The sequence below is a fragment of the Coffea arabica genome, chromosome 8e (assembly GCF_036785885.1).
Source record: "Coffea arabica cultivar ET-39 chromosome 8e, Coffea Arabica ET-39 HiFi, whole genome shotgun sequence".
Taxonomy (NCBI): Eukaryota; Viridiplantae; Streptophyta; class Magnoliopsida; order Gentianales; family Rubiaceae; genus Coffea; species Coffea arabica.
The window spans coordinates 48,264,465-48,283,521 of NC_092324.1; the positions used below are offsets into that span (position 1 = coordinate 48,264,465).

A 19,057-nucleotide genomic window follows, 5' to 3' on the forward strand; every position below is an offset into this window, starting at 1 on the left:
CTAACTAGTAACTACTAATTAGTTAGGGAAAATCGTTCAAAAAGTCCCTTATATTTTGTAAAATGACTTTTTTCGTTCCTCACTTTTAAAAGTATATTTTTACGCTCCTTACAAATTTACATTGCTCAAATTTGGTTAGGTTTTCGACTAGTTTTTGGTCGAAATTCATTACGTGTTTTGCATGTGATCATTTTTTAGAGGCAAAATTATCAAATTAAAATTTACATAGTCTAATCGATAGTCCCTTACATTTTACAAAATGAATTTTTTCATCCCTTAATGACCATGTATGTAAATAATTTTTTTTTTAAAAATCCATGTATATATTTATTTGATTTCACCTGAACAATACGAATAATATGTAATATATCTCTATTTGATTTCATCTAAACAGACTAATTGTAATTGTATACATGCTATTCAATAGATATATATATGGGTTTAAATTTAACAATTTTGTTTTAAACATATATATATATATATATATATATATATATATATATATATTTGATTTTACTATGTGAATCTATTCAATATTTGTAACATTTCTCTTTTGGTAATAATTCATTTATTGAGTTGTATAATAAGGTCATCTAATTAATCGGTTCTAATTCGAATTCTATAATCATGCTAAGAAATTGCAGTTTAAATCTAAAATTTTTATCCGCTATCTTTAAGATCAACAATTGAATTTATTGTCTTGTGATTGTTTTAAAATTTAAAAGTGTCAATCACTTCCTTCTTTTTCTCATACTTTTCCTTTGTCTATTTTTTCTGTCCCAATTTAATTCGATATAAACACTTGATAATATTTAGGATTAAATGTCTTCTTTATTTTCAATTTTTGAGTAAAAGGAAATAAACATGAGTGAAAAACTAATAAATTTTTTAAACCCCTGTATATATCTATTTAATTTCACCTGAACAGTACGTTCAGACGAAATTAGTGAAATTAAATAGAGATATATTATATGCTATTCGTATTATTCGAGTGAAATCAAATAGATATATACATGAGTTAAAAAAAAAGTTATTCGTACACATGGTCAATGAGACATGAAAAAATTTATTTTATAAAATATGAGGGACAAAATAATTCATTTTGTGAAGAATGAGAGACTATGGATCGAATTATATAAATTTTTATTTGACAATTTTATCCTTAAAAAATGATCACATGCAAGGCACATGATGGATTTTGATAAAAAAACTAGTTGAAAACTTAAATAGGGACCAAATTTGATCAATGTGAATTTGTAAGGGACGTAAAAATATATTTTTAAAATTGATAGATAAAAAAAATTATTTTACAAAATATGAGGGATATTTTGAACAATTTTCCCAACTAGTTATATACATACACTTCACTACCGACAGATTTAGTGATAAGTGTAGCTGTTGACTACTAACTAGTGGTTAGTATTTGTTTCGTAAGACTTGTTATTTTTTGTTTATATTTCATATGATGATGGGTTGATGACTGATGTACTGGTGCTTTTATTTTTAAAAAAATTAAATTTTGTTGGAAAAATCACATGGGGATATTATTTTGGTGCATCAATTTTTTTTAGCGAAAATTAAAATATTTGATCTTAATATTTCAGATTTTGGATATTATGAAATTACTGATTCTCCAGCTGAAATTCAATTATCAAACTAAAATTTGGAGGTGATCGAATATTGGTCTTGACAAACCGTTTACCAAATTCCCGAAATTTTTTAAACAAATTTCCGATTACCTACCGATGAAGGCCGCAAGAGGTGATAAAAGACAGACCCCACCATAAAGAAAGAAAGCGAGATATCCTCGTCATTACAAGAAAAGCAAAGCTGAAATTTGACGTAACATAGATGGAATGAGCTGTAATAAGCATTTCTTGTTTGCTCAGCTTATTAAGTTAATTGACCTCACTTTCTCCAGACATTGAAGAAGAAATTTGTTTAGTACAGTATTACTAGAAGGATTAAAAACAAAAAGTCTCATGTGATATACCTAATACACAAAAAAAATCCCCCCGTGATTTCAAAACATATAAAACGATAACTCGTGTTTTGAACTAAATTGTAAACTAACAGAATTCGTTAAAGTTAACGAAAATGACGGTTTCGGCTGTTAAACTTACCGGATTCCGTTAAATTTACCAGATTCCATTAAATTTTCCATAAAATTTACCGGATTCCGTTAAGTTTAACGAATTCTGTTAGTTTACAATTTAGTTCAAAATATGAGGTGTCGTTTTGTATGTTTTGAAATTATAGAAGGCTTTTCTGTGTATTAGGTATACCACACGATTTTTTTTTTGTTTTTGTTTTTAACCCTTGCTAGAAACTGTCAGTGATAATAACCTCCTCAGCAACGTACAATGAGGTCCGAAAGGGACATCTCTGTGGAAAATGAAGAAATGTCAGGATTGTTTTTTTGGTTGGGCTTTGGTGTGGGGGGGGGGGCAATTACCCTCATCAGACCACACTGCTTTCCCTTTCTTATCTCTGTCAATCAATGGCGAAATATGCATTGATGAATCATCACCAGCTAGTGCTGATGCCAATGTCCGAAGTAACCTCCAGGACTCCATTTTAATTCCTGGAGAATGCCCCGCCATTTTCGGAGCAATTACACAGCCACAATATTCAATGTACATCTTCTTCAACCTTTTTCTTGTTCTCGACACTCCCAGCTTGGTCCCAATCTTTATACACCTTAACCAGCATTTCCCTGTTGGCCTTTTCACTGCTTTTGCTTTCCATCAAGAAAAGGTCAATCAAGCACCACCATATGGGATTTACATGTCGTTTAACTGAGTTATACTAATGTGGAACTCAAAAGCTACACAGGTCAAGAACTAGGATGGACATTGAATTTCCATATTGGCCTTGCAGTTGTTTTTGGCCGTAATTCACAAGAACATTATTCTGTAGTTTTAGCAAATAGCAGCAATTATTTGGGGGTGATTTTCTGCATCTGATGTTGCGAGTCTCGTGACGAAAGGCAGCAGTCACGAGTCTGTTGAGAGAAAATAGACGTGCAAGCAAGCAAAGCATCAAGCCACAATAATATGTTGGGTATGTTATGGACCATTTACATCCAAATACTTATGACTTAAGACACAGAGACTCTCCAGCTCAAGTCAATAAAAGCAAAGACGCAATCTCCACCACAGAACCTCTATGTCTTGGACAACTTCCTCGGCTGTCTTTATTACACATATCAATCTCTTTTTTTTTTTTTTTTTTTTTTGTCGACACAGGAATGTCCGGATCAATCCTTACGGAGCCCGACTAATCCCCTACGGCCCCAGACCAGGCGCCGCAGGAAAAAGAAAAGGAATCCTCTAGACTAGAGGCATCAAACTTTTTAATCCCTTTTTCCTTACTAGAATTCGGTTTCTTTTTTCATTTATATTATATGTAAGACTAAGAGTACAATGGGAGGTAAATAAGATGTGCTCAGCCACTACCTTCTCTAGAACTCCCAAATGCACAAATCATTTAGTACTACCCGGTGGTGTGCCCAATGAGATAATTTCTTAACTTTGCTACTTCTGTTCCCTATATATAAAACCTCAAGTCCCTCAAACCTTTTGCTTCTCTTGTCTAATACAACATTTATCCTCTTTGTAAGATCACCATTTGCTTCTAGTCCTCAGGAGTCATGGCTGTCTCAAGTGCCATGCTCGTGCTAGGCTTATCCCTTGCCTTAGTCGGTTTTTCAGCTGCTCAAGCGCCATCATTACCTCCAACATCAAATGCAGCGCCACCCTCCACCTCCGCTACACCTCCACCTACGGTTGCAGTTCCTCTGCCAACCTCTCCTGCTCCCAGCATTGCTCCCCCCACTTCATCAGCTCCGGTATCCCCTCCTCCTCCTGCTGCTCCCAGCACTACTCCCACTATTGCTCCCCCGGTATCCCCTCCTCCTCCTCCTCCTCCTCCTCCTTCTCCTCCTCCTCATGCTCCCAGCACTACTCCCAGCATGGCTCCTACGGCATCCCCTCCTCCTCCTCATGCTCCCAGCATGGCTCCCACCACTTCATCAGCTCCGGTATCCCCTCCTCCTGCTCCCAGCACTACTCCCAGCATGGCTCCCACCATTTCATCGGCTCCGGTATCCCCTCCTCCAACGTCTTCTCCGAGTCCAAGTCCATCCATGAGCTCCCCACCTGCGCCTGCACCTGAAACGCCAGCCTCTCAACCAGCTCCTATGGGGCCAGCATCTCCACCATCTCCAGCACCTGCTCCCTCCACCACCACCACCCCCTCCTCCCCAGATTCAGGTGCATTTGTTCAGGGAAGTAACATGGCTTTGCTCACACTCTTTGCAGGAGTTGCACTCCTCTTTTAAGCTCCAGTGTTTCCACGATATTCATTTCCATTCACATTTGTGTAGATTAAATAATGCTTTATGTATTCTTTTCCTGGTATTTCTTTTTCATTGGGAGCTCTCCAGCTTTTCTTGTTTTCCTTTTGATTTTTTTTTTTTGATTTCATTTGTGGTTAATTTGGAGCTCCATTTGTAATTTGTGAGCAAAGATCAGGACGGTTTGGAGATTTTACAGAGTTACAGCTCTTCTTTTAACATTTTAGGTTAGCCTAATAAGGTAAATTGTCTCTCTGCTTCGACTACCTACCAGTATTTATTATGTCATGCATGCATAATTAGGCGGTACAAGTAGCCCTCATTGCTGAAGAGTTACTACAATTCAAGGCAGTTCCAATTTCAGGCCAAGGTCAGGTGCAAAAGCCTACACTTATCATTGTCCACCATCTTACAATACAAGAGAGATGAGAAAATGTTTAAAAGTATATCTCCAAACATGCATCAATTCGGCCTGTCCGATTGCAGCTGCAAGCTGACCATATGTATAATTATATCACCCTTTTCAACCGTCAAAAAATTACACCGAGGAGAATTTAACCAAAAAAGTAATGTCCTCCAAAGTTTATGAGTAAATGGACTTGAAGCAAGGTGAAATGATGAACTGGTGTAATTGTTGGTGGGAAGGAAGGAAATGTTGCTGTCTGCTAGCTGGAAGGATACAAGTATGTGGAGGAAACTACAAAGAATAACTCTTTCAGAGGATAGGAAGGTGTCCTTGGGACGTTTTCACGTGTGTGGAAATTAAAGGGGAATGGGCTTTGGATGGTGGAACTCAGGCATAAGCACAGAATGGCTGGTGAGGTGGGGCTAAATTGGTACCACTGAAACACGACCGGGATGGTGACCTGCACATGGTTTCTCAGCCCCACCATGAAACATACACACACATTCAAGAAACAGCTGGTTAGAAGTTAATCCAATTACACAACTTCAAACAAGATTTCAGACAAACAAAGAATGAGGGAGATCAATCAAGATAACCTTCAGTTATCCCCAAATTTTACTATTTACAGTGCTATTGACACGAGAAAGTTACTATGCAGTCAGTGGAATTGTACAAATCCACCACCTTTGCCTCGAGCTGTGAAAGTGTCGTTAGAAAGATTTAGGATAATGTGACAGCACATAACAACACTAATGATGTCGAATCAAATGCCTTTTTAACTCTTGTATAAACCAAAATTTGTGTGTATAAACCACAAAAAGAATGATTTGATACTTATGCCACGGCATTCTTAATCTTTGGTGATCATTATCTTTCTAAAATTGCAGTGGCTATGACAGAGGAGCATCGGTTTCCAACAAAAAGCTAAGCAATTAGTCATCTTTGATGATTCCATAAAGTCAACAGCCTGTGATATTACTCCCTATGAGTTGGGAGTTCCTATCACATCTATTAACTTTGTTCTACTTCAAAATATCTGCTTCATCAAGTAGAAGCATGCACGTTGATTAGTTCCTTGATTGCTAAACCAGATGAATAATGACAAACTCACTAAAAACGAAGCTTACAGTAATGACAAACTCAGTTTCAACAAAGCTTGGATTTGAATCCCTCCAAACTTGAGAACCAGAGGGACTAAAACCGGCTAAACCAACAAAAAAGTTGAGTTGGATCCAAAATGCGTATTCTCCCTTTCCCAATGAATTCAAAGATTCTAAAGATATTACAATAGGCCATAAAATCTCTCCACTATGATTTCCAGATAAAGCCTGTTGGTATGCATCTTTGGAAGAAACACAAAAACTTAATAATATAATACGGTAAGTTTCAAAAATTTTGCCACCAATGGGGGAGCAATCAAAAGGATCGTACTGTGTGAACTCCTTTCTGAGACAAGGATGAATTTCTAGGATTTTTGGTAAAGCAGGCTCCCAAAAGAATGGAGGATAATGAGTAGGGGGATTTATAATTCAACCACCAACAATATTCTTTTGTACATGGGTTGGACACAGGGACCTCACTATCAACTTTTTGCATGGGACGTGGTCATGACCCACAGGTTAGAATGGTTGAACACTTGAACTAATGGCAAGGATTCTTCAACTCATCATTCACTGAACCAGTAAGATCTAGTAATCACATCATTCTATTGTACTGGACCATCTAAGCACTGAAGAGACCTCAGATTTACAAAAGCATATATTAGTAAGCATTCAAATTCTGCAAATTCCAAGGGATCATTTGCAGCCAAGACCATGGAAAGCCTAGACCAGTCTAGTAAATTCCTCAGCAAACTTTTCCTGGTTCATTATGGAGTATATTGGCAATTATAACCACCTATTCAAATGATCAAAATTCTGATCTATGGATAGAACAGACACCAATGCCTGAGGTATGAGTTGGAATCAGCTTAAGCATATTGCATACCAATGTACAATCAAATAAGTTGTACGCTAACTGCCATGTACTGCTTTGCTCATTCTACCTGAGTAAATTATTGAGACATAAAATTTTCTGAGGAAAAGACAGAAGGATGGAGAGAAGTGTCTAAGTTGTTCTAAGTCTAAAATGCCAACAACATACTCATGGACGAGTATTTACTAGCCTATCATGAGGATTAGTGGCTTCTTTGGCGCACATGTGCAATTCTGTGCTTTTCTCAACATATTTCAGCTAACAACATTAATGGATTCCGGGAAGTAAGAAATACCCAAGGTAAATATTTTGCATGAAAAATAAGAATATCACAAGTTACATATGTAATTAGTTATCTTTTTCTAAGTCTTCTACGGCACTTGAAACACTCACTACATGGAGACTTACTACTGTTTGTACTCAAGGAGGTGGCTTGAAGCTTTTCAGGTGAGATTTTCAGGTCTTCCACGAGTATCTTGTGGAGTTTCTCGTTTTCCTTCATCAGCCCCTCAATGATTCTCTGATGGCTCAAAACCTGAATCAATGTGGAACATCACTTTCTAGATTATCGTCAAATATATCCTAGGAACAGAATCATTTGATCCGCACAGAAAATTAGCACCAAAGTTCCTATACATGCATAACACACTATTTTCTTGATGTATAAATAAAGGGTCCAAAATCTTTCTACTTGGTTTTAGGAAAATACACTGAGCTTCATCACAAAACCTTTTTAACAGACTGTATACAGTCTCAAGAGGAAATAAAGACACATTTTATTTCTCTAAACCATGAATGTCATGCTACTTATGCTGAAATACAGTTCCCTTAAAAAATCTAATATGGGCTACAATTAGATCACTGTCAGCATATATTTGCTAGTAAAAGATCAGCAGTAAAATATTACCATCTGAAGTACATTGTTCTCCAAGCGTAGATGCTCAGCCTGCAAATTTTTAAGAAATCAAAGACTACATTTTTAGAAAGTTGTGCTCCAAGTCGGTAAATATGTACATAACCAAATTGAAAATGATGTAGACAAATAATCACTGCAGGCATAATAATATCTGTAAAAACAGTGTAAACATATTCACGACATTGAGAGCAAAAAAATCATTTCTTCTTCCTAGGATTATTTATTACAGTATAATGAATGAAGACCAGGCTTGAAGGTGTAATAGCAGAAGGGATGCAGTTTACGGTCAGAAATTCCAGTTGTGAAAGCTTACACTTGACCTCCATTTCAGGAAAAATACTCGCAACTTAAAACTGATGGACTAGGTTGATTCCAAAATTCAGCATGTAAATGGGCTTGAGATAATTAGAGGTCATCCTTTACAATTCCATATTTTTACTTGTTCGCATAGCCTGTAAGCTTTAAATGCTCAAAACACATTCTCATTAACTTAGCTGTAAACTTTCAAAACGTTAAGCTCCTCTGCAAAAGCTATATCAGTGCCAACGGAATTTACAAGCCAAAGGTACCATTTTAAGAAAGACAACAGCAATACTGTAACTTACATAAATATGCACCAAGAAAGATGAAAGCAACACTGTAATCATCAATAACTAAGCTTTAAAGTCAAGCAACAATCAGATAAATAGCTAATATATACATATCAAAGAAGTTAATTGGGAACGACAGGTCCATGGATGCATGGTTCAATTAGCATACCAGCTCATTTACTTCTCTGTCTTCATCTTTCAAAAGAGGATTTTGTAAAAAGTTGCTGAGGACCTTCTCTGTTTGACTACTGTAAGATGCATTTAGTGGAGTACTTTTGTAAGCTTCAGTTTCATCAGAAGAAACTGTACTTGCATCTCCAGGCAATCCTTGACGCTTGACCTCAGGGGCTTTCTTTGCTACTTGTGCAACAGTCCCTAGCGGATTTGAAATTGATCTGTGGCTCGTCATGCTGAGGCCACCTTGCAATGACTCTGGAAGAGCACCTTTGACAGCAGGCAAGCTCGGAGCTATACCAAACCTCATCATTAAATTTGCCACTGTTTGCTGATAGGAAACTAGGTGTAAGATCGAACCAATGAAGCATAGCAGGAATTAGTGAAAACTGAAAAGCATAACACTATATACATACAATGAGGCACGACTGAAGCTGATGCAGCACACTTGGCTTCATGGCAAGACCTGTCATGCAGCTACAACAGCTTCAGAAGTGCAAACAATAGCACATAAATAAGTTAAATTCCTTTCTTTCAGGAATCTAGTTTACCAGAAATTTAGTGCTTAATATACTTTTTCAGTATTTGAACTTGTGAGCACCAAAAAGAAAAGTAACTGTCCAGGAATAAAGAGAAGCTATATTGGGGGGGGGGGGGGGTTGGGGGAAGAGAGAGATTTTGCCAGAGCTAAGCTTGTATGATCACTTAAAAATCTACTTTTGCTAGAAAGCATGCACCGTAAAAAAGATCTTTAAACTTTGGGGCAGCTCCTGCTCATCCCCATAGCCTTTTTCTCTCAGGCAGTTCTGCTGATTAGATATCCATTTGCAGTATTTATAACCCTCAGATTTCACCTTGGAATTTGCCAAGCTAAAACAATTTAGTTGGAGTTTGTACATCTTGTCCATCCTTACCAACACCAAACCCATGGCCAAAGCCTACTCCACATCCAATGCCTGCTTCTATGTTCTTTGCTCCCAACTTCCTCAGCTAAAAAAATAAAAAAATAAAAAAAAAAATCAAGAAGCAAGTTTATGAAGGAAGCCTGAGTGGAATACTTCTCAATCATACACATAAACACACAAGCCATACTAATTATGAGCATTAGACTCAAAGGAAGATTTAAAAGACATACAGAGCTATTAACGTGCCTTCCAACCCCAGAAAAAGCATCTGTTGCGCCTCTAGCAGCACCCATAACTTGGTTCAGCATTGGTATTGCACCTGAGGCATGAAATGAGAACTTGGTAAAAGAGAGAGAAATAAGTAACAGGGTTCAATTCCTTGGTTCTCGTTTATTGATAAGAGTAGAAGTGGCACATAATTATTTGGTCTCACTAGCTTAATTTGATACATTTCCTGCAAATAAGAATTAGAGAATTGTCATCGGTTGTTTCAAGACACTAAAAAAGATTTAACTAGAGAAAATGAACAGAACCGAAGTTGTTTGAATAAAAACCATCATGAACCACATTAACTATAGCTGTTGTCTGATGCCACTCAACCATCAAAATCGGCACACAATGATTTCTTTTTTCTTCTAGGTAATATGTAAAATGCCTCATCGGTATAATCTATCAAGGTGAACATCACCTCATTTGCATAGTAAAAAAGACAGCTATGTCTTAAACAATTCCTGCAACAATTTCATTAACCAGATATACGTCCAACAAACACATTAAATCTTCACCAAAAACATGTAATCAAACTGAAGAACCACTCATGAAAGAAGAGCACAAATTTATCCTTCCCAACTCATATAAGATATTTTCCCACTTTGACATCCATCATACCATTGCCTTCCACATTCTGACAGAGAAAGTCTAACAAACACAAATGCAGTCTTAAAGCTGGATATATTCAAAATGACACAATATCACTCAAACAATGCTTTCAGAAATGGTAAGCAAATCAAAAAATTCAGCCATAACTCAGTCTCTAAAACAGAATACAAAATATACTGAAATATTACTTCTTGCAACTTAAACATTTCAAATGTATGCTAAATATATGTTCTTGAAGGACCAATAGAACTGAAACATACAAACTAATGTTGATATCTATAAACAAACAGTTTACATGATTTATGGTCTTTGCCAGCTTTAGGCCCGAAAAACTCTGAAAAGTTCATATTTTTCTGGGTTCGATAAGTCAAGAAAAAACTGAATAACAAACAATGAGGAACACAGACAATGTGAAGTTGCATAACAAACCTAAGTTTAAAGGGCGTCCAACACCAATACCGATTCCACAGCCAATTCCAAAGCCAGTAAATACTTGTCCCACTTTTAAAGAAAAGGGGTTCTCTATTTTCAACATTCTTTCTTTTGTAACAATCACTCCACCACTGTTTCTACTACCAGTACTGGTCTCCATTGTGAAAAAAAGGAACAAAAACCTTTGCTTTTTCCTTTTGTTTTTTTACCCCTCTCTTCAGGAAAAGCTATAAGGGATAGAGATTCTTCAAGAATTCAAAGCCCATTTGACTGCTTTGGGCAAGAAATGAACCTTTTTCTCTTTATTGCGAATAGAGCGATTCGACAGTAGTAAAGAGGAAGAGAGTTGGCGAGACCGACTCTGGGATTCTGGAGTAGGGGGTACATTTGAAAGATATGTTAAATTAACGGGTTTAATACGAGAAATCACAGAACTTCGGAGGAGGTGATTCTAAAAGACACAGTTAAATGTCCAGCGAATTATCCAGATGAGTTCTAAACTTTTAGAATCTCCAAAATTTGGTTACTAAATTATTAAAAATCTGATTTTAGCTATTAAACTATTTAAAATTTATATTTCAGATCGTTCTGCTAGATTTGATCGTTAACTATGTCAGATTTGAGTGTTCGCACAAATCACGAGACAAAAGAAAGAGACATGATTAACAATAAAATTTGACAAGATGACTCAAAAGTTAAATTTTAAATAATTTAGTGGCCAAAACCAAACTTTAAATAATTTAGTGATCAAAATTCGATAATTCTAAAAGTTTAATAGCCATCCTGATAATATGCTTTTAAATGTCTTTTAACTTTTTCTTTCTTTTTTTTTTAAATAAAGTTGTAGCAATAACCTCAACACATTCATTCTGGAAAGGGGTAAAAAATGTAAAGAAACAGAAACATCTTAGTATCAAAACTATTATTGATATATAGAAAACAAAAACCTTATATATTGATTTACTTCAAAAATAAAAAAATTCTAAAATTCACACTCTTCTATCCTAGACTAGATCCAAATAAAATAAAACCTCATATAACTCAAGATGGCAAACGAGGGAGGAATTAATTTGGGTTTATATCCAAATATACCCATAGTCATTATAGAGTTAACTTCAGCAGGATCAACATGAGATGAGTTGAATTGATTTATGCTTAGTTTCATTAGAATTAAAACGAAGAAGTATTGATTGTTTTTTGTAATCTCTTTGTTATAATTTGGAATAATAGCTAACTATAGAGATTGCATATGTATCTCGCTATAACATGTATATGAAATAGAAATTAATTGAAAGGCATAAGAAAGAGCAAAGAAATTATGTGTATTTATTAGATTAATCTTTTATATATTAACACTGTATACACTATTACTATTTTATACACTAACATTATATACAATATCACTGTAATAGCATAAATACTATTCATATATATAAAATTAATTTTTATTTATTCGCTCTTCCTTATATACTCTGTCTTTGGCGTACCAAATACAGTCTACTCTAGGTACAAAAGAGAAAATATAAAAAACAGGGAGGAGCGAAAGGCTATTGAAAGAAAATGTTGCAAATGGACCAGGCCCAAAACAGTCTTATCCAGATCTGGGAGAAAAGTCCAACATTGAGGCCTTAAGATATGTGGTTTGCTATCTCCTGATTTCTTCTTGTTTATAACATGGGACATGTTTGTAGTTGATCTTTGAGGTTGGAATAATTTTTTCGAGGCAAAAACTCGGGTAGGCTTAGTCTTACAGATCATGTGGTTCAAATGTTGTCACATCTTCAATTTTTGGGTTGGTGAAAAATGGCATGACAAAACATGGAAATGGGGCAATGACCGTCCCTGAGCATTAATGGCCATGATTTGGTCAAAAAATTTTGTGCGGTTTAGATAACAAGTTGTGCATCGATTTTTACATCATGTGTGGGGCTCGTAAAATTTTGTACTAAAGTTACACGTTGTGCAAACAAAGTTACGCCGTGTATAACCAAAGTTACGCGTTGTTGAAAATGACCAAAACGGTTGGGGACAAAACATAGGGCACACAGTCTGTATAGATTGAGTCTACTCAAGTGTTTGCCATTTTTTATGCAGACAATTGGCAATTAGTATTGGTCAAAAATTAACTTTCCTTTGAAGGATGCAGAAGCTTCGTCTTAGCCTAAAACGCGAGAAAGGTATCAATGGTGAGGACACGATTCACCCATATTACCCAATTTTGCCAAAAGATTTTCCCAGGCCCACCAACAAATCTTCTAGGCTTTACTAGTTGGACAAGACAATTCCACCAAGAAAACTTCAAGTCTCTCTTCCCTGCATTGTAAATCTGAATGAAACATTTGGATATTAGATTATTTGAAATAATACTGTAATATTTTTTTTGGTAATGTCATGTATATGAAATGAAAATTTAGTTAAAAGATCAAAAAATAATTAAACAATATATTTATCATGTAAGCATAATAATATTTGCAAATAATGGCCATCCAATCATAGTAAAGGCATTTTCTAGTTCTTTAGTTATTCGATTACCCATGATTGGCTCCCTTGTTTGTAATATAGTTAGAACTTGTTTAGATTGCGAGTTTTTGGGGAGAATTTTTAAAAATATTATATATATATATTTTTCAATTATCTTTCATATATATTACGTCGCTATTACATTTTTTCTTCAAACACAAGGAAAAAACTCCTAAAAAGTGCAGTTCATACGTGACCCTGTCTACAAGTATTTTTTCTATCCAAACTCCTAAAAATTGTAATCCAAACCGGGCCTTAGTAACACCATCTCGATGGATTGAAGGACGCAATAATTCATGAGACATGAGTAAGATACTCCTTTTTGATACTGAGCCGACGTAACTCATTGAATTGTATAGTTACTAGTTAGTACGTAGAGCCGTGGAAGCCAGCACAGACCATTTATTACAAGTTAGAAAACTCCATTCAAATCCAACAGCGGGCCCAAGTGTTCATGTAGCTTGCCATCAAGAAAGATTTTGCTTGAATTGGGGTAATTACTAATTACATCAGGAGTAAAGATCCCTAGTTGGCCAATTTATTAGAGTACTGAGGTCTTGTTCGGACAGCAATTTTTCATGTAGCTTGCTACGCTTTTCGTAAATATATTTTCTAATCACCTTTTTACCTCACATATATCAAATCGTTACAGTAATTATTTTACGAAAAAATCCAAAAAAATGCAATTCAAACAAAGCCTAAATTGCTCAAACCAATCAGAGAAGGCTAAGTGTGTGTGTGGGGAATAGTTTTCAAATGTCTTCTTGTAAGTGAAAATAGGTGTTAGTTGGAAAGTTGAAAATCTCAACTAACATATGAATCTTGCTAATAAATGCTTTAATAAAAGAAGTGTAACAACTATAAGATGATCCATGTAGAAGAAACAAGTCCAGTGTTTATGACTGACTCATTCAATACATAATCAAAAGATCTATTAAACTCTTAATATTAAAAAGCATCAGGGAAGCTATAAGAAAAATCTTTAATGGGGAAGTGTAACTACAATTTTCATTCCTGAGCCATCTTTTTCTGGAGATGGAATAATCACGACCAAAGCTTCATCAGGCACAGAGTTGATCCAGCATGATACATGAGCAGGCCTGTTTCCTTCTTCAAACCAGATTTCTGTAACCCCTAAGTCATCCCAAGTTGAACAAGTGTGAATTCCATTCACAGTTGTGGATGGTTTTTGAACCAACCCTTCTCTCGTAAAGTTTCTTACATTAACTTCTTCTGATGGTTCTTTCACCAAGAAGGAGAAATTTAAGCTTGGAGCTGTTTTATAGCCAAGCTTGTACTCTGCCTCATCAATGCATGCTGCTGCAAATTTGTTGTGGATTTCACTGTCCAAATCCAGAACTTCGTTGGCAATGGTGAAGATCATAGTTTTGGCAGCATATGCTTTTTTGCTTGAGCCAATTGATAGACCTGGGAAAGGGCCAGGGTTCCTGAGATTGGGTCGGTAAAATATTGGTATTTTGGGCACATCAGTTCTTGAAACCATTTCAACGTGAATATCTCTCCATCTCTTCAAAAAACTTGTCATAGCAACAGGATCAACCAGAAGAAGGCTGCAACTAATCCCAATAGAGTATCCCCCACATTTGAAGCTGGTTACCTAAAACATATTTAAAAGAAAAAAATGAAGATACTGCTTAGATCCTTTCACCTGAAGATCAGATATATTTTACATTATCTTCACCTATGACACCGCTAATACCCAGAACAAACAAATCCCAAATTTAAAAAGTTTACCAAATGATGAATGATTCCTCAACGCCTTAGTGTGAACTATCAGTTTATCATGCATGAGACTTAATCATTGGTCAGTTCTAGTCAAGAAGTATAGTAATCCAATTTTTAGTCTGTATACTTGCTAACCTGGACATAAAACAAAGGGGAAAATTGAGGATTTTGTTCATGATCCAAACCCTCCCAAAAGACAAGTTCAGCTTCTGCTTTTTTCTCATCCTTCAAATCAAGAAACTCTGATAAGGTCATGGCAAGCTGTGCCTCAATCAGTCTAACTCCTGAATCATTTGACACCATCTCCAACTCTCCTTCAACATCTTGATTTCTCCTTAGCCTTCCGGCAAGCATTGGCTGCTCTGATAATGCCCATCCCAGTGACTCCCTGATCCATCCTGCAACTAGGGAGCCAGAAGCTATCCCCGAATCCTCCTCTTCTGAGGCTACCTTTTGGTAGCACAGAAGAACGTTAAAGCACCTGGAGAATATCCCTGAAATGGGATTCCCAGAAAGACAAACTCGAGTGGATTTTCTCGGATCAGTTGGCTTGACTGGCATCACAGTCTGGATAGCATGAAACTCCAACTTGGAGCAAAAGGGACCATTGCCATTGCACGCTGCCATTTGGTAATTACTAGCAATATTTCAATGACTTCTCTCTCTCTCTTTTTCTTTTTTGGGTAGAAATTTCAAGAACTAGTTGACACTCAATTAATTACAGAAGAAGTTGGTATTTATAAGGACTGTTTGCCAGATTTTCGTATGATAGATTTGAATACTCCAAATAGGCGTCAATTTCCTACTGAGGTGTTTGTAGGATGGTTGTGCCGCTACACCTAACTTCCATAATTAGTACTTATACAAAGAAAGGAAAAATTTATTTGCTAGTACATAAAATTTGGTAACAGATCACAGCTAATCTGTCATAGTCCTAATTTATTGGTCTCATAAGATTTCCATAAACACCAGCCCCGGCCCCTGTTCCTGAAGATTATACATTTGTTTTCACGCGGTGGGACAAAATTCTTTCAGTCGGGTGGTTGGCATTTAAAACAATGGCCTCCAGGGCATGTAAATTAGAAAAATTTCCGGTGATTCTATCATAGGGGTGCCATACTTAACTCTATCACGGTAGTCGCATGATTGATATAATTTCTGTCATTAGTACAGATTTATTGAAAATATGACGCTTTATTTTATTTTATTTTATTTTATTTTAAAAAAACTCAACCGGAACTTACTGAAATTGTTGTCAATCCCTTGCCAGAATTGAAAAACTCGGTAATTTGTTCACTCTTAGGATTTCATAGGGGCGGCGCCGGCGGAGAGTGACGGGGCAAGTGGCTAGGAAGGCCCCCCAGTAGTTGGCTCTTGATTGTCTTGAAGGTGCATGGACATGGCCAGTTTCTCAGGAAAAGCATTTGGATGCTTGACAACATAGAAAAGGAGGCATTTGCCAACAATCAAAGGCAAGATTTTATATTACTAATGTAACTCGCTGTCCTGGCCTTCCTCTTCAGAGTTGAGACCTAAAGAATTAAGGCTAGGCATTTAAGTCTCGCACACTATAAATTCAACTGTTATTGGGGAAAGAGAAGTACAAAAATTACAAGCATAGCACTTACTAAAAAGTTGGATTTCATATACTATAACTAATCCTAATATTTTTCCCTACGATAAACTAACTCTTATCCATTTCTTTAGATGATGAGAGGGAAGGACATTTCCAACTGCAAACTAGATTATCTTCCTGCTCTCTAGGTTTCCTCCTCTACTCTTCCTCCTCCATAGGAGGGAGATCTTGGCCTTGAGCCAAGGTCTCCCTTCCTCTTCCTTTGTCCTTTGTTATTCTTTCAATAAAGTCTCTCCTAGGGTATCCTAGTGAGAGTTTTCTTCTCTCCTAAGGTGTCCTATTGAGAGTTTTCGTCTCTCCTAAACTATCTTAGTGAGAGTTTATTTTTAGTTTTTTGTTCTTTATTTTCTCAAATCTTGGAGTTTTTTTAGATCTATATGTTAGATCTAAAATTTCTTCACTCTTCTCATCAGATCTCATTTTCAGTTTTGAACTTGAACCAGTTGGATAGCAGATCTAAGGGAATATTTCAGATTTGGATCTATCTCGGTAGATCTCATCATTCTTATTGGACCTTACAACTGTTGATTAGACGATTACAACATGCACAAAGAGAGCTTCGGCGACTTATTCTATGATGGAATGTTTTTCAAATTTATGGTACTATTTAGATCTGTTCTTAATTTCTCAAATCTTATGTATTTGTTAAATTGCAGATCTATAATTTTAGTGCATGTTTATCTGCTATCAGGGCAGCAATGTATATTAATTGTGCTGGACGATTTCCAGTAATCCTTTAATGAAATATGTTTTATTATCAAAAAAAAAAAAATTGGATTTCTGAAGAGCAACAAACATATTGGAATAGAGGCCTAATTCCTAATTTATATCCCTGCGGTACATTAGCACCAAAAAAAAAAAACTTAATTTCTGTAAGTTATCTTTCGTGAAAACTGTAGGAATAAAGATTTGGACCATTTATTCCTACAGTTTTCAAGAACCCTTTGGGCAAAAGTGCCAAAAAACAGCCTTCTGGTTTTTGGCACTTTTGCCCAAAGGGTTCTGTAGTATAAAGGACCACAAATTTCAATAAGCGCCCTGCCCGGCTCAATATTAGGTGTACGTTGGTGTAATCATACAAAAAGAAGGGAAATTCTATGGTCTAGTAGAAAATCATTCCCTCATTTTCTATTCCTAGTGATAAACGTTGTTCTTGTTCCTCCGAGTCATATTAAAAGCTGCTATTAAGATGATTCTCCCGAGTCATCAACAGCACAACTTTAATTTCATTTTGCCCGTTTGACTTATTCTAGGAGCTAATCCAGCTAGCTATTTCCTAAATCCTCTTCCCACTTGAAGAATCCAGAAAATGTACGTAGATCAATCTGAACAATTGGATTTAGCGTTCTTGTTCCTCCGAGAATACATGCGCATTCAATTCTTGCAACAAAGATTCCAGCCATTCAACTTGAATAATGGGAGCATTGTCATATTACAATGTCTAGACAATTTGAAGATTGAAACTTTGTATCAGAGTATTCCTCAACTACACCAATACTAATGCATTATGCATCTGCAACCTAGATGATGATGAATTTTCCCTACGTTGAATACCGCATTCATTGAATGATCAAATGACATCTCATTCTTCTACTGTTCCAGAAGTTATTTTTAGTGTCTCAATGAAAGGCTTTGATTCCCCAGAAGCAAGATGCTTGAGGAAATCTCTTAAAGTGCTCCCCTTGTATTTTTTCCGATGGTCTTCATCCACCAATTCAATAGCAGGCTCAAGAACTTCATCCATTCCCAAACTCAGGAAACTAGCTATAGAAAGCCTAGTTTCATTGCTAGATTCTTGGATTACACGATGCAAGACAGACTTGTACTTGCCATTGCTTAACACCATCTTTTAAGCTTTCCATTATTGCTCCCACTAATTCAATGCCTAGTCTCTTCGTCTCCATTGCAAACCTTTCCATCTTCTCCCTGTTACGCCAATACAATATTCAAGGGATCTATAAAATCAATTGATGTATACTTAATCTAGAGTCAGTCACACCACACCCTTAATGTGGTGGTTTATAACATGAGAGCACCAATTTAACTAGAATGGGGTAAAATCATATACATCATATTATTGTAGGCTTTCTAACAACTCTATCCAGTACATTCCTCAAGTTATATGTTAAAGTCAGGGAGGGATATCCCCATTTTAGAACTTTTCTTTGCTAGTGTAGTGGACCAGACACCTTAATTACCCGACTACTTTCCCAAAAGGGATTTAAGAAAAGAATCTTAATAATTCAATTCTGGTTTACCACCACCACCTCCTATATTCCTAACCCTCCGAATTCGAGGAATATACGTAAGTCTGCGTCTTTCTTGGTTTTATCCCCATCATGAGCTATATCCTAAGAAGTATAAAAAGAACAGCAGATTTCGTAGCCTCCCCTGTTGGCACCTTCCGTCGGTGGCCATTTGTGGAATTGCACAACATCATTTGGCCATGCGAAGCTGGTGGCGGATGATTGCATGGCTGTGATTTACTTACTCATGAGCTGATTTTTTACCATAGTATCCCT

The 19,057-nt window shown here is 36.2% G+C and overlaps 2 protein-coding genes and 1 long non-coding RNA gene across 3 annotated transcripts; 1 reads left to right on the forward strand and 2 right to left on the reverse strand.

Annotated features, from left to right (window-relative positions):
- Positions 1-7,022: 7,022 nt before the first annotated feature.
- On the reverse strand, positions 7,023-11,071 carry LOC113703630 (uncharacterized). Its single transcript, XM_027225060.2, has 7 exons — positions 10,631-11,071; positions 9,553-9,641; positions 9,332-9,407; positions 8,834-8,883; positions 8,413-8,748; positions 7,645-7,683; positions 7,023-7,272 (listed from the first exon to the last, which is right to left on the reverse strand). Exons 1-7 carry the CDS (start codon positions 10,791-10,793, stop codon positions 7,090-7,092), a joined length of 936 nt encoding a protein of 311 aa, XP_027080861.1. The 5' UTR covers positions 10,794-11,071; the 3' UTR covers positions 7,023-7,089.
- Positions 11,072-13,962: 2,891 nt separating this feature from the next.
- LOC113705072 (uncharacterized) lies at positions 13,963-15,721 on the reverse strand. The gene is made up of 2 exons (XM_027226952.2): positions 15,035-15,721; positions 13,963-14,771 (listed from the first exon to the last, which is right to left on the reverse strand). Exons 1-2 carry the CDS (start codon positions 15,524-15,526, stop codon positions 14,136-14,138), a joined length of 1,128 nt encoding a protein of 375 aa, XP_027082753.1. The 5' UTR covers positions 15,527-15,721; the 3' UTR covers positions 13,963-14,135.
- On the forward strand, positions 15,419-17,280 carry LOC140012488 (uncharacterized). Its single transcript, XR_011819647.1, has 2 exons — positions 15,419-15,529; positions 16,203-17,280. It is a non-coding gene; the product is annotated as an uncharacterized lncRNA (long non-coding RNA).
- The last annotated feature ends 1,777 nt before the right edge of the window (positions 17,281-19,057 follow it).